The sequence below is a fragment of the Corvus kubaryi genome, unplaced genomic scaffold (assembly GCF_017639235.1).
Source record: "Corvus kubaryi isolate FWS band 111438036 unplaced genomic scaffold, C.kubaryi_AGA036_p1.0 split1-37296, whole genome shotgun sequence".
NCBI lineage: Eukaryota > Metazoa > Chordata > Aves > Passeriformes > Corvidae > Corvus > Corvus kubaryi.
Genome location: NW_024582075.1, coordinates 16,410,348 through 16,424,133, shown reverse-complemented (window position 1 = coordinate 16,424,133; position 13,786 = coordinate 16,410,348). Strand labels below are relative to the sequence as shown.

At 35.4% G+C, this 13,786-nt stretch overlaps 1 protein-coding gene across 8 annotated transcripts in view; it reads left to right on the top strand.

Moving 5' to 3' along the window:
- Positions 1-13,786, top strand: part of KDM4C (lysine demethylase 4C) — a 290,549-nt gene that overhangs the window by 147,690 nt on the left and 129,073 nt on the right. For all 8 annotated transcript variants that reach the window (XR_006013641.1, XM_042013234.1, XM_042013232.1 and 5 more), the window contains exons 13-15: positions 2,145-2,326; positions 3,128-3,344; positions 4,269-4,345. Coding sequence is in view for 7 of the 8 variants with exons in the window: in XM_042013234.1 (XP_041869168.1) it covers positions 2,145-2,326; positions 3,128-3,344; positions 4,269-4,345 (476 nt within the window). In the remaining variant the exon portion in view is untranslated. The remainder of the gene's footprint in view (positions 1-2,144; positions 2,327-3,127; positions 3,345-4,268; positions 4,346-13,786) is intronic.

Here is a 13,786-nt window from a genome sequence, read left to right as displayed (position 1 = left end):
AATAGCTAACTGGAAGTGCTCTAAACATAATGTAAAGGAGAAAATAAATTTATTAAAATAGTGTTAATTTTTATGAGTTTGTGAAAGATAGAGTCTGGTATATATGCATATGATACTTTGTCCCTGGCTTATTTTGGAATGAGGTTCTAAATACAGAACTCTTGAAAGCAACAAAAGGCTGTTAAAAGCCAGCATTATTCTTGTCTCTTGCATTCTTTTCAATTTCTTGGCTGGGAAAGCATTTGTAAAGATCACACAAAAGGGAACTGAAATTATGGAGTTTACATGGAATTAAGATGTAAATACTGTTTTCATTAAAACCAGAACCAATATAGTCATGAACTCAGCAATATGCTGCAGGCAGTGGAAAGGCAGAGCACGGTGTGAGGGAACTACAGTAATCAACCTAGAATTGGTTCCAGGACTGTAAATCTGAAGATAGATTTTTGAATAAAGAAGAGCATTATAGGCTGAGGTTCTGGGCAAAGGCTTCAGCTATCATGGGGGAATTATTCAGTGGTGATAAGGAGTGGTGCAATCAAAAGTTGTCAGTTTCCAAGTGGATAATAGATAAGGAAGATATTACAAACCTTCACAACAAATTCTGTGTGCCTCTTCGTTTTCTTCATAAGGGAGAATTAAGCTCTGAATTCTCTGTGAGGTCACAGCTATAATGAAAATATTTCAAATAAGGAGTACAAGCCCCCGAAGGAAAATAATGTAAAAGGAAGAATTAAAAAAAAAAAAAAAACTGTAAGGTTTAAGCCACTTGTAAGATGGCTCTTTAAAGGAAAATTTAAATAGGAAGAGAACTAGAGAAATAACTTTCAGAGTTACATGTTTTACAGTTCTTTAAAATTGCAAGCAATAGAAAAAATATGATTGAACAGAATGTTTTTAAGCAAAAACTTTGTTAAACTTTTAACTTAAAAAGTAAGTAATTAAAAAAGTTAAGGTAATGCTGGCAATTTATATGTTCATCTTCTCATTGTGTTCAGCTGTTTCTCACTGCTGTTCTTTGGAAGCTAAGTTTTTCACCAGAAAGCTCTGCTGCTAAATACTGACAGCTTTTTTGCAGTTGTTCTCTTTGTGCCCTCCTACCCAGATTATTGGCAAATGTTTATTGAATTGACATTAGTTCTTTTGAGAAACTGTAAAAATGAATTAAAAATCACATGCAGGATGTATTTATTAATTTGTTTTTATTACATTTGGCTTGCTTCTAGACAAATATTTTAGTTGATATTTTATTCAACACTGATAAAAATGTTGCCAACTTTATTGTGCTTTTGTAGCAATGTGTGACAATTTATCATAGGAGACCCATAAAGCCTCTGCTTTTTCATAAAGTGGAGAAAGCAATCATGGGAACGTGATGAATCAGCTTAATGTACTTAAATGTTTCTCTGTGTTGGGGTTTTGGTCTTGTGAAGTAAACAGTTTTTCTTAGATACATCATTAGAAAAGGACTGTATGCTATAGACCATTTTTGTTATCTGAAAGTTTTATTCAAAACTTTCCATATTTTCCGTTCCACATTCACATTATAATTATTCTGATTGACACCTACGTGCCTTCTCACTTTGTGAATGATTTAATAGACACTGCCTCAATGATCAAGCATGTCTGTCTCTCTACTTTTTAGATCTGATTGTTCCCCATTACACTCTGGCTATAATGTTTGCCTTTTTTTCCCCTTTGGAAAATAAGTGTCACTCTCCATGAAGAGTTTGTGAGGTGCGATCCTGTGTGAATGGAGTGATTTGTCAGGTGCTGCTGCCAGGATGCAATGTGTTCCATCCATAGGGAATTTAGGGCAGAGTGCACAGAGGGAGAGGGGATAAAGTTTGGAGGGAGTAAGGAAACAGTGGGGAGTAAGGAGACATAATGTTGTTGATGTGAATGCCAATTGTAAGTAGTAGAGCTACTTTCCTATGCTGTAGGTGAAGCAATCAGCTCATGACATGGATGTCAAAGCACTTAATTGCGGGTTTTTCCTGTCTCGACATTCTTTTAGACTTCTGCACCGGTATTTGCACACAGACTTCTTGTAACATTGTTTGATTGTCTTCGTTAGCACATGACAGATTGTTGTTTATCTCCATTCCATGACTACAATATAACCATTGTTTACTTTCTTTTAGAACTGCCTGAGACTACCTTAATTGAAGAGAAAGTTCAAGAGTCAGAGGCATGGGCCAGGCCTCTGGTCTACCTGTGGCAGACAAGACAACCCAATTTCAATGCTGAAAAAGAATACAATGCAGCTTGTGCAAAAAAGGAGCCTCACTGTGCCATTTGCACTCTTCTCATGCCATACTATAAGGTAAGCAAGGTTCTCACAGCTCCGTTTCTGGATGAAGTGCGAAATTGCTGCCTGGCTACTTAATTTTCAGGAAATTATAAAAAAGAGACAACACATTTCATTTTTAAGAGAGGTAAATAAACTCACTACTGTTAAAGTTAGAACGGGTACTTTGTTCACCTGCATCTACCCTTGGCTGCAGACAATGTATGCCTTCTACTACCATTTATGCAGGGTTAGTGTGTGTAGATTTTCCCTTGAAATTACACTTTTTGATATAGTGAAACCAAATAGGTTTGTATCTTTTAGCTATTTCCTTATTTGTCCATCTCCAAATGCTTTTTATCAGAGCCTCTTATGCTGCCTTCCTTCAGTGTTGAGGAAATACGTGTTCTCACAGTACTCGGGCCTTGACAGGAAAAATATTCCCTTGGAAGCAGTCTAATGCAGAGCACTGATACTGTCTTGTGGAATTACTGTGTTAAATAGCAACTAAAAATGGTATTGCAGTACTGTGTTGCTAATTCTGAAGCTGCTAAACTGGAATTTCCTCAGCATGGGAACCAGGAGAAAAGCCTTTCTTGCACTGGACCCAGTGAACACTGCTGCAATAACGCTGGTTTGCAGTCTGAGTGCTATTCTAGATGTTACAGTTATTTGGAGCAATTAAGGTACAATGTGATAAATACCTAGAAGCAGTTAATTTTCTCATGAAACTGTTACACTTAGTACGAAGGTTGGGAGGGGTGGAATAGTTCCATCATTGTCAAAAGGAAGAGTAAGACTCTCTTTTACTTAAATAAAATTTTATTTATTTTCCAGCCAGACAATCATGATGAAGAGAGTCCTATTTTCAGTGAAGCAAACTCAGCAGAAACATTGATGGCAGAAAATGAGAAGACTAAACCTCTTATTCCAGAGATGTGTTTTATTTATAGTGAAGAAAACACTGAAAACTATCCATCAAATGCCTTTGTGGAAGAAGATGGAACAAGTATTCTGGTTTCATGTGCAAAGTGTTGCGTACGGGTTCATGCAAGTAAATAATCTAATTGTTCTGTTGGCAGAAATGCAATTTCAAATTTTGCTTTATTGATAAATAATAGTTAGCTAGGCTTCTTGCATGTCTTTAAAAGTACTTGAAAAACATTTCCATTTGTAATGCTTCAATCACTGGGTAATTCTTTTTGAAAACTATATTACATTTTCTGTAACTTCTTCATGGTTGCTGTGAAAATATTGAAGAATTAACTTTCTTTTAAACTTTCAATAATCGCAAACTTCTGATTATTTTTTGTGTTCTGAGTGATTTAATTACTCTTTTGCTTCTCTATTTTAAATCACTGTGCAATGCTAGTATGTCCTTATTAAGTAGTTAAAGTGAAATTCTCCTGGAGGACTTGTGAATATTGCTATTAAATTTGGGGATGCAGTATTTTCCTTCACATAGCATTCTTTTTCATTGCAAGAGTAACTGATGAATGCATGGATTTTTCTGCAGTATCTTCTAAGGACTGTAGAACTGTAATAGTAAAGTCTAAGAAGCCAATGAGATATTTGGAGATGTGGTATATTTGCACAGAATAAATGTCAGTACATTATGTCAGTACATCAAATTTTTACTTCAGGGAGAGTTGGTGATATGATACTGCACTGACAAAAATAAGAAATCCATTCTGATTTGGTTTTTGGGTGCTTGGGAATTTTGTTGTTTGGTTTTGTTTGCTGGGGTTTTTGTTTTGTTTTGTTTTTCTTTTGGGGATTTTTGTGTGTTCTTCTTTTTTTTTTCAGTTTTGGGAAGATATATTTCATAGACTATGAAATTAGAAGTAAGCCTAGATTGTAAAAGTCTCTTTTTCACAGGACAGGCATGTGTTTTACTAAGGTTTATGTATAATCGAATTGTATGACATCATTTATAGAAAGGCAGAATATGATAATCAATCCAGCTCTCTTATTTTAGGTTGCTATGGTGTTCCTTCTCATGAAATCCATGATGAGTGGTTGTGTTCTCGATGCAGAGAAAAAGCCTGGACAGCTGTAAGTTTCACTCGTTGTTTAGCTATCTAACACACTAGATATTAAGGGAAAAAAAAAAAGGTAGCATGTGCATTAATTCATGTGGAATGCAGCCTGTGTATTTTTTCTGATCACACTTCCTGGGGAAAAACTATTTATTAAATATGAGTAGATTTCAGTGTAAAATGTAATGGCATTTTGATAGACAAACTTGGAGCAGTTTCGTAGACCCATGAAAAGAATTGGCTAAGGGGGTATAGTTTTGTGAAAAACATTGTTCAAGCAAACAACTGAAAATTAAAATGCATATAAAAGACAGAAAAAGTGAGATATCTCCTAAATAGTTATAACCTGATTTTCATCTTTCATTGGTTACCAGAATACCCTGTTACAGCTTCCTTTTCAGACAGTCATGCATTTGAGGATCTTCTGAAATGCTTTTGTGACTCCTGTTCTAGATTCAGGGGAGTATCAAGGGGAAAAGTGTAAGTTGTTGTTATGAGCTCAGAATTTAATTATTAGTTAAACAAGCAGGGTTAGAAACCCGCTATTCTATCAAAAATTAAAAAATGTTAACTTCTTTGAGGGAAATTACAGCTATGATGGCAAGTATGAGAGTTCTAAGGAGAATATCCTTATTAATAAAATACCATGTATGACTAAATCACATACTTTTTGTTAAAAACACTGGAAAATTTAAGATGTTGCCTTGGGACCTGATGTTAACTGCAATATAAAAATAACACATTTTGAGTGGAAATTAGGAGTCTTTGTCTTTTGACTATAGTACGTTTTTTAAAAGCAAAGTCACTAAAAAAACTGTAAAAAATCTAGTCTTAAAATTTGAATTATGTGTTGTAGAAAGGATTCAAAAATTCTTCTGAGGTTTTAAGGTTACAAATATTCTCGAAGTGGACATTTAGATGGCAGCAGTTAAGGGAATGATAAGAACAGTAGTGAAGTGTCTGACTCATTTACGTTCACTATGGGTCAATTAAGGGGGAAGCTTGGTAGTATGATAGAGGAAGGAAACTATTGGTGAGAAGATTAAAACTTGTCTGGAATTGTTCTTTGGTGGCTTTTAGGGGAAAAATTAACACCTGTGAAAAACATTAATTTGAGAAGAATTATTCACATTTTACTGAATAAGTTTGGGATTATTCTCTTATGATGTATGTATGTTTCTGAAAAGAAGGAAAATCTGAATTCTAGAGGAAGTACTTTTTTAGCCAAATTATTTGAGATGAGATGAAGCAGTGAAAGAGATATCAAAACCATATGGGAAATGGCTGAATGAAAATTTTATGTGATGAGGTTTTAGAACTGGATTTTGCACAAGCATACTCTAGAAACTGGAGAGAAGGCCCAGTGTATTTCTGTATCTCTAATCTTTCTGTAGCTCTATTTTGGTAACCTGAGTGAAATGAATTTGTACCCCAAGAGAGTCCTTCATTCGGACATGCTTGTAGAATAATGTTCCATTCTTAATGCCTTAAGTCATCATTAAGTTTGGAAAGTTTTAATGAAATATTGACGATTGAATAGACGTCTAGACTTAGTATTATGTTTACTTATAAACTTGTCCTTTTGTCTGCTGTCTTATAGTCTTTGTGATTACGTCATTCACATGTAAATGTGAACTGTTCCATTTTCTTCTGAAAGACATGGGAGTAATAGGTAGTAGGCATCTGTTACCCAGGTTAGATAGCAGAAATCCAGCTGTTTCAAGGATATGAATAATGGTTTGTTAAATACTTTCACGTGAATGATACCGAATTCACTTTTTAAATAATAGGTTGTTTCAAAAATCTTGACATGCAGATGTTGCACTAATAGTAATCTCAGAGCTATTAGTGATTACAAGAGTTTGTAGAGCTTAGGTGAGGTGACATCAGCCTGGAAAATTTCTTGTTATGTTTTAAAAAGATGTGAAATGGGTGATTGAAGGAACTGGGTGGCAGTCAGCCTATCTCAGATACCAAGAAAAATACTGACCAATTGCGGAATCTATCAATTTTTAACAGCCTAGACAATAACAGAATATGAAGAGATACCTATTTAAGAACAGGCCACTGATTTTTTTGCTGTGACAGACCATGGGAGTAAGGAATAAGCAAAAAATTTAATGCATCCTAACTTACAGGTGGTTTTGATGGTGCTTTAAATTCTGATATTGAAGTGGCAGAAGAGAGATGATGAAAATAGTAGTTGCCAAACACATAGCAATATGGATTTGCTCTTTACCCTTAATATCTCAGACCACCAGCCATCATTGTCATAAGACTTTTAAAATCATTAGGAGAATAAATTTCTGGGCATTATTTGCTGATTGCTTTTGATGTTGTTACGAAGCATTTGTGGAAATCTAGACTGGTCTACTTTAAGCTGTTTAAGATGATTGCACAGGAGATGGGGGAATTAACGTAATGTTAAGCTACCGAAGTGTTAAACTATATTGAAAAATAAATCATATGGAGTTCAACAGAGACAGAGTACTTAGGAGTTGTCAGCTATGAACACATAATATGGCAGACTCTACCTAAGCAATAGTTCCTGTTGGCAGCTGCAGTTGTGACCACTTTAGTCACAAACTGAACATGCCATCAGTTCTGTAGAATCTGAAATACCACACGAGGATGCTTAAGCTTTGTACTAGAAGCAAAGCCTAGAAAAAAACATGAAACAATCTTTCTGCTCTCTTCAGCTTTGGTTAGAGTCCAGCTGAAGAACTGTGTCTTAAGAGTGGATATACAATGTTCAAAAAACCATGATGGAAGAAAACAAATGTTACAACTGAAATTGCAATAAAGTAAAATTCTTTTTATCATTCCTTGAGGGACGATTGAAAAGATTTAAGCTTCTTAGTATAGCCAGGGGAAGGCAGAAAGAAAAAAGTCGTATTCTGTCATGTAAAATTATATGTGTATGACTAAGAGTAACATAAGCAATTGCCATTCTGAAATTTTTTCTTCTTGTGTCTAATCAGATTGTCTCCAGGAATAACTTGTACCCATTACCCCTCATATTTTCCATGTGACTTCCTTGTAAGAAAGGGAATCTCCACCTTGTGTTTTAGGGACAAGATGACTTGCAGAGGTTTTAAGCTGCATCAGCAGAAGTTAATATTAATACCAGGATATTTTATTAATTTTTATTTCTAAAACTAGTGAACTACAGGACTAGGATATATAGAGATTTTATAGAAGCTACTCCTTTAAAATTTTTAAAAACATGTTGTGGAAACATTTTTCAGGAACAGTTGAAGAAGACTTGATTGTGCATTGAGGCAGAAGGATTAAATAGACACTGAATTTTGTTTTTTCAATAGTTCTCTTCTGCTTGTTTGGACAGTATTATTCATTGCAAGCAATGTGGTTGTGGTTGTCTTTGGAGAAAAATTTATTAGTTTGATATCTAACTTAAATATCCTAGTATATTTTTGCTTCTGTGGAACCTCAGTCCTGACATCAACATGATAATAATTGCTGATCCTTATTTCATCCTGTTTGTCAATTTAGGATAATGTTTCTGTCCCTTCAGAGTTTGGACTATAACCTTAAATTATACTAACTGCTTTCACTTCAAAATATTGCAATACTTCCATCTAATGTTAGAATTATACTTAAGGTATATATTATATTATAAGTTATTGAGGTAACACAGTTGTCTTTTAACCAATCTTCTGTACATTAAAAATGACAAGTTAATTAAATATACTGCTATCCCTAAGTACTACTTTCCCTTTTAAAAATCAGCAATTCAAGTTAGCTGTACCAACCTGCAGCCTGAAGTTTTATGCTTCCTTTGAATTAAATGTTTATGTTTATGAATCAATTTTTAAATTTTTATCATTTTTTCATATAATCAAAGAATAACAGGTTGGAAGGGGACCTTAAGAATCATCTGGTCCAACCTTTCTTGGCAAAAGCACAGTCTAGAGAAGATGGCCCAACACCCTGTTCAGATGAATTTTAAGCGTTCAACACAGAGAAACTCACCAATTCTCTGGGGAGATTACTGCAGTAGTTCTCACTGTGAAATTTTTTCTTCTTGTGTCTAATCAGATTGTCTCCAGGAATAACTTGTACCCATTACCCCTCATATTTTCCATGTGACTCCTTGTAAGAAAGAGAATCTCCATCTTCTTCGTAGCCACCCTTTAGATACTGGAACCTGATGATCAAGTCTCCTGTAAGCCTTCTTTACTCATGGCCAAACAAACGCAGTTCTCTCAGCTTTTCCACATTTGGCAGGCTTCCCAGTCCTTTGGTCACCTATATGGCCTGTCTCTGGACCTCTCTAGCCTGTCCACACCTTTTTTGACCAAAACTGAACACACAGTGTGTTTTCTATATCTGTTGTTCTGCATCTAATATTTTAATTGTATTTTAAATTGCTGTGTAGTACCATAAATCTCTCTGGAGAGGGAGATGAAATTAGAGAAAACTCTTTATTTGCATGACCTTTTTTTTTACTGTAGGGAATATAGAGTGAATGTATTTTACATTCCAACTGATACAGTTCAAACTTCAAGTTTCTACATGAATTAAATAAAAAAATAGTATTCATCTAAATTTTTGTTCCGGATAGTCATTCCTAAAAAACTGCACCTGTTGCAGAACATCTGAAACAGATTTGGCCCTCTGTGGGATTATATATACACGTGCCTTCCAAAACTTAAGTTTTTTGTATCAGAAAAGTGCACAAAATGGGAAGATTTAATTATTAGGAAATACCTACTCCCTGAAACTCCAGCTTCCTGGATGTTTGAAATTGTTTTCCTTACACTTCATGTTGATTCCTAGAAGAAGGATATTTAGCTGAAGATGACCCGTCTGAGAAATTCCCTTCTGGCTAAGGCACTAAATCATGAAGAGAAGGTTGATTGGAAAACAAGGAGAAAGAAAGTTTGATGCAATGAAGAATATAATGGAAGTTATGAAACATTGGTACAATCTTGTTTCAGAGTTTATTTCTTAGGAGGGAAAATTCCTTCTCATTCCTCTGCTTACACAAAGTTATTTTAAATTCTGTTAATTTATACTTTCTTAAAATCACAGCAGTTATGTTAACTTTATGGAAAATTTGGTCTCTATTAGGCTTCTGTATATCAGCATGACTGTGCAGAGCAATGAAGCTGACAACACTGTTGGAATGAGAGTTGTCTTAATAGCTGAATCAAGCTTTATTATGTGTGGATCCCAACTATGAACATCATTAAAATATGGAAATAGAAAAATGTCTTTGTGGATTTAGGTTGACAGAGCCAGACTTTTCCTTGATGGCTATTCCATTTTATATTATCAGAGGAAACAGATTTTGAGATTCAGAAGCATACTGTTTTCTTTTAGTTTAGGCTTCTCTAAGTAGCTGAAATAGTATGCTTTACAACACTTTATGTCAAATTTTCACCCTCTACGATATACCTGCATTCATAATAAATATATAATACATCTTTATATTCTATTAGGCAGTAGGTCCTGTTTGATAACAGTTATTGACAAAAGAGAAGAGTGATACGGAATTGTCTATGCTAATGGACAAAAATAGCCATAAATCAATCCCCCAAAACAATTTTAAAAAATCAAATAATATTAAATAAGTCATCTGCATGAATCCTGAAAGTGTAACTGTATTCATACAAAGTGCCTTGATTGAGAACAAATGCCTCATTAATCTTAAATGCTTCAGCTAGAAAAAGTTAGTGAAGTCAGGAAGAATAATGACTGGCATTATAGAGAATGCAACGTATTGTACAATGAGCAAAGATGTGGTCACCTAATAGCTATAATACATAAACATGGAGTACCTTTGTTATTTAGAGGACAAAGGATTTGGGACAGGAAAGAGATAGAAAGAAGAGCAAGTATGAGAATAGGTAAATACACTTCAGTGGCTTGCTTCATAATCAGGTAGCTGTTCATAAGGCTACTAAGGGAGCTGCATGACTTCTCACAAGTGATTCTTACATTGTTCTCCACAGCACTACAGAAACTGTTAAGTACCTAATCTGGTTAGCTGGCACTGATTTTGAGAACAGATCCTATGTTTAAATAGCTTAGCAGAATTTCTTTTTCTATAGATGAGCTTTTTCATGCTTTTTATATTACGTATTGATAATCAGTCTTTGGGTTTATTTGCATTTTATGATTAGAGTAGCCCTTTATGTAACTTGAAGGATTTTAGTTTCTTTTTCCCAAAGGCATCAGAAAAGTGGCATGTAAGAGCATTCCACATTCCAGCTCAGAAACTGCCCTATTTCACTCTACTGAAAATAATTTTGAATGTTCTTTTTGTAGTGGTGCCTTTCTCACTGATACTGAGTCAGCATTTCCATTATAAGCTGCTGTTTTCAGAGCCTGGTAACTGCCAAAATTAACTCAATACATGTGAGTTGGTTATACAGTGTCTTAATTTTCAGCCTGATTTTTCTACCAAGCTTTAAATGCATTTGAATATTGTTAATAAAAGAAACTATTGGACAGGAAAATCTGGCTATAATAGAAAAAGTAAAAACTGAAATGCTTCTGTGGTTTTTTTGTTTCCAGAAAAATAAAACCTGATGATTATTTAGAAAAATACTTATTTAAAAAAATTTATTTAATCTGTATTTTCACAAACCTTCTCTGCAAAACAGTTGCCTTACTGGGAGAATTACTTGTAAATGCTGATGGTAACCATGTATGGACTCAGATGTGGGGAGCATTATATTTCTTTCTGATTTTGGTATTATACTAGTAACAGTATATTTATTGCTTACAAAACTCAATCTTTGAAATAACATACTTTAACAGGTTTGTAAATATGGGGTTTCTCTGATGCTGTCACAGAAACCAAATTGAAGACCATTAAACTCAGAAAATATGTTTTTAATGTAAGTGCCATAAGGCTCAAACCCAAAGCCCTTTTTGACCTTTCAGTCCCTTCATCGGAGTTTGCCAAGTCAAGCTTTGCTACTGATACCCATGTCAAAGGGCTTGACAGCTTTGGTCACCTCCAACTGTGTGGGTATTCTCATATTACAAGGAAGGGATTCCCTGCAGGGTGAATTATGATTTCAGTCAGATGCACTTTTGAATCTGGCCCTGCTTGGAGATGGCATTGGACCAGAAAACCTCCCTCAATCTCATCCAATCTTAATTTATCCTCAAAGACCATATCTAATCTCTAGAGGTACTGCTGCAAAGTCATTGAGAAGAAACATGCTAAAAATAGCCAGTGGCAGGATATCCTGACCTGCCCAGCTGGTGCTATGCTACTTTCTTAAAGACACAGATCTTCTTCTAAAGATACTCAGGTTTAAATCTAATATTTGCTGTCCATAATAATTGGAATAAGCTTACATATTTTTAATCATAGTATGTATATATTAGATACACCATCAGTCCTGTTTTGTTTGCTAAGCGTTTAGTCTCAGCGTTCACAGTATCATAGAATGGTTGAAAGGGACCTTAAAGATAATTTAGTCCAACACCCTGCCATGGACAGAGTCCTTCACTAGACCAAGTTGCCAGGGCCACATCCAGTCTGACCTTGAACATTTCCAGGAATGTCTGGAGTTTCCAGGAATATCTACAGCTTCTCTGGGCAACCTGTCCCAGTGTCCCACCACCCTCATAATCAAGAATTTCTTTCTTATGTCTAGGTTAGATAAGAATTTCCTTCTTATATCTAACCTAGACCCACCTGCTTTCAGTTCAAAGCCTCATCTTACCATCTTTCTTGTAGCCCCTTTAGGTACTGGAAGGTGTTATAAGGTCTCCCTGAAGTGTTCTCTTCTCCAGGCTGAATAACCCCAACTCTCTCAGCTTGTCTTCACAGCAGAGGTGCTCCAGCCTCCTGATCTTTTTCTTGGCCTTCCTGTGGACCCACTTCAGTAGGTTGATGTCATTCTTTTGTTGGGGTCCCATAGCTAGATGCAGAACTCTGGATGGGGTCTCTTGGAGGGGCAGATCACTTCCATTGATGTGCTGGCCACATTACTTGTGATGCAAGCCAGGATGTGGTTGGCTTTCTGGGTTGTGAGCCAGCTCACACTGAGCTTCCTATCAACCAACAGCTCCAACTCTTTCTCACCAGGGCTAGTCTTGATCAATTCTCCACCCAGCCTGTATTTGTGCTTGGAATTTCCCCAGGTGTTTTCCGCTGTGTAAAAGGGATTTTTGCAGTCTCTATATTTTGCAGGAAGAATGATCTGGTTTGTATTCTCAATGGCTTACTTATTAATGTTTTTAAAAAGTTAATCTCATTCCTTTTGGCTCCTCTTCAAAGGGGAAAATGTAATCTTTCTTGTTCAATTGCCTGGGAACAGTTGCTCTTTCTACTATAAGTATTTTCTACATCTGAGTGACCAATAACCACTATGACATAAAATCCTTCATATTCAGGGATCTAATAGTCTCCATTTCATACTTTATGGATGTGTTTTACTTTGTACGCATTCTAGGGAGAAAGGACGCATAGTACCCACCCCTGTCAAATGTGAGGGCTATTTTTACTCCAGTTACCTGAATGAGTATTTTGATTCTCATTTCAGTCTCAGCCTGAGTTCTTATTCCTTCTCTGGCTGTGGAATTCTCTCCATATTCCCATTTTCCATCTCACCTGTCTTTCCTGTCCTTTTAAAAGTCTTCTTATCCAAGCCAGCTCTCTCCTGCTCTTTGCATTCTTGGAGATTACTGTTAATAATGCTATGCACATTGTAGTTAAACACTACGTGCTCTTTATACTGTTGCTTTAGATTGGCATGATATGGGAGCTGCAACTGCAAGGAAATTTTTGGCTATCCCTAAACCAAGGGCAGGGTAGACTGAATGTTTGCAGGATTAGGTTACTAAAATGTGGAAATTAAGTACCTGATGATTTATAAACTTTAAATTCCCAAAGGTGGATGTCTTGAACAGACTTGGATGCATCTGAAAGAGTAAAATGTTCATCCGTGAAAGAAGTGTGGCCACCTTCTATTTTCAAGAACCTACTTTAAGCTTGCAGCCAAAGATCTTTCTACGTGTTAAATAAATTTTAGCCTGTGGTGGATATCTCTTTTATGGATTTACTCAGCCTCCATAATCAGTGTGAAGTTTAATCACTTACAGTACAAATGAAGGTTGTGAGTTATACTGGTAGCATCTAGCAACTCTGTTAAGAATGATGCTCCTTGTCAGGAAACAGAATCTTTTACAAGATAAAGATCAATTTTTCTGCAGTTTATTATTTTTTGCAAATATTTTGTCATTAAAAAAAGGAAGCTTATCTCTGAAGCTAATAGCTTGAAGTGGATACAATAGTGGACTTTGAATTGAAATTCAATAATTTCAAAAGCTATTTTCCAAGTGAAAATTATTCCCTTGGTGTAGAAAGATTAACATATTCATTAGCAGACCATTTCTGAAAACAGTATTTTCAAATGTGTCAAAAGAAACACCAACCTATTTCTCTTTACACAAGTATAAATACAAATAT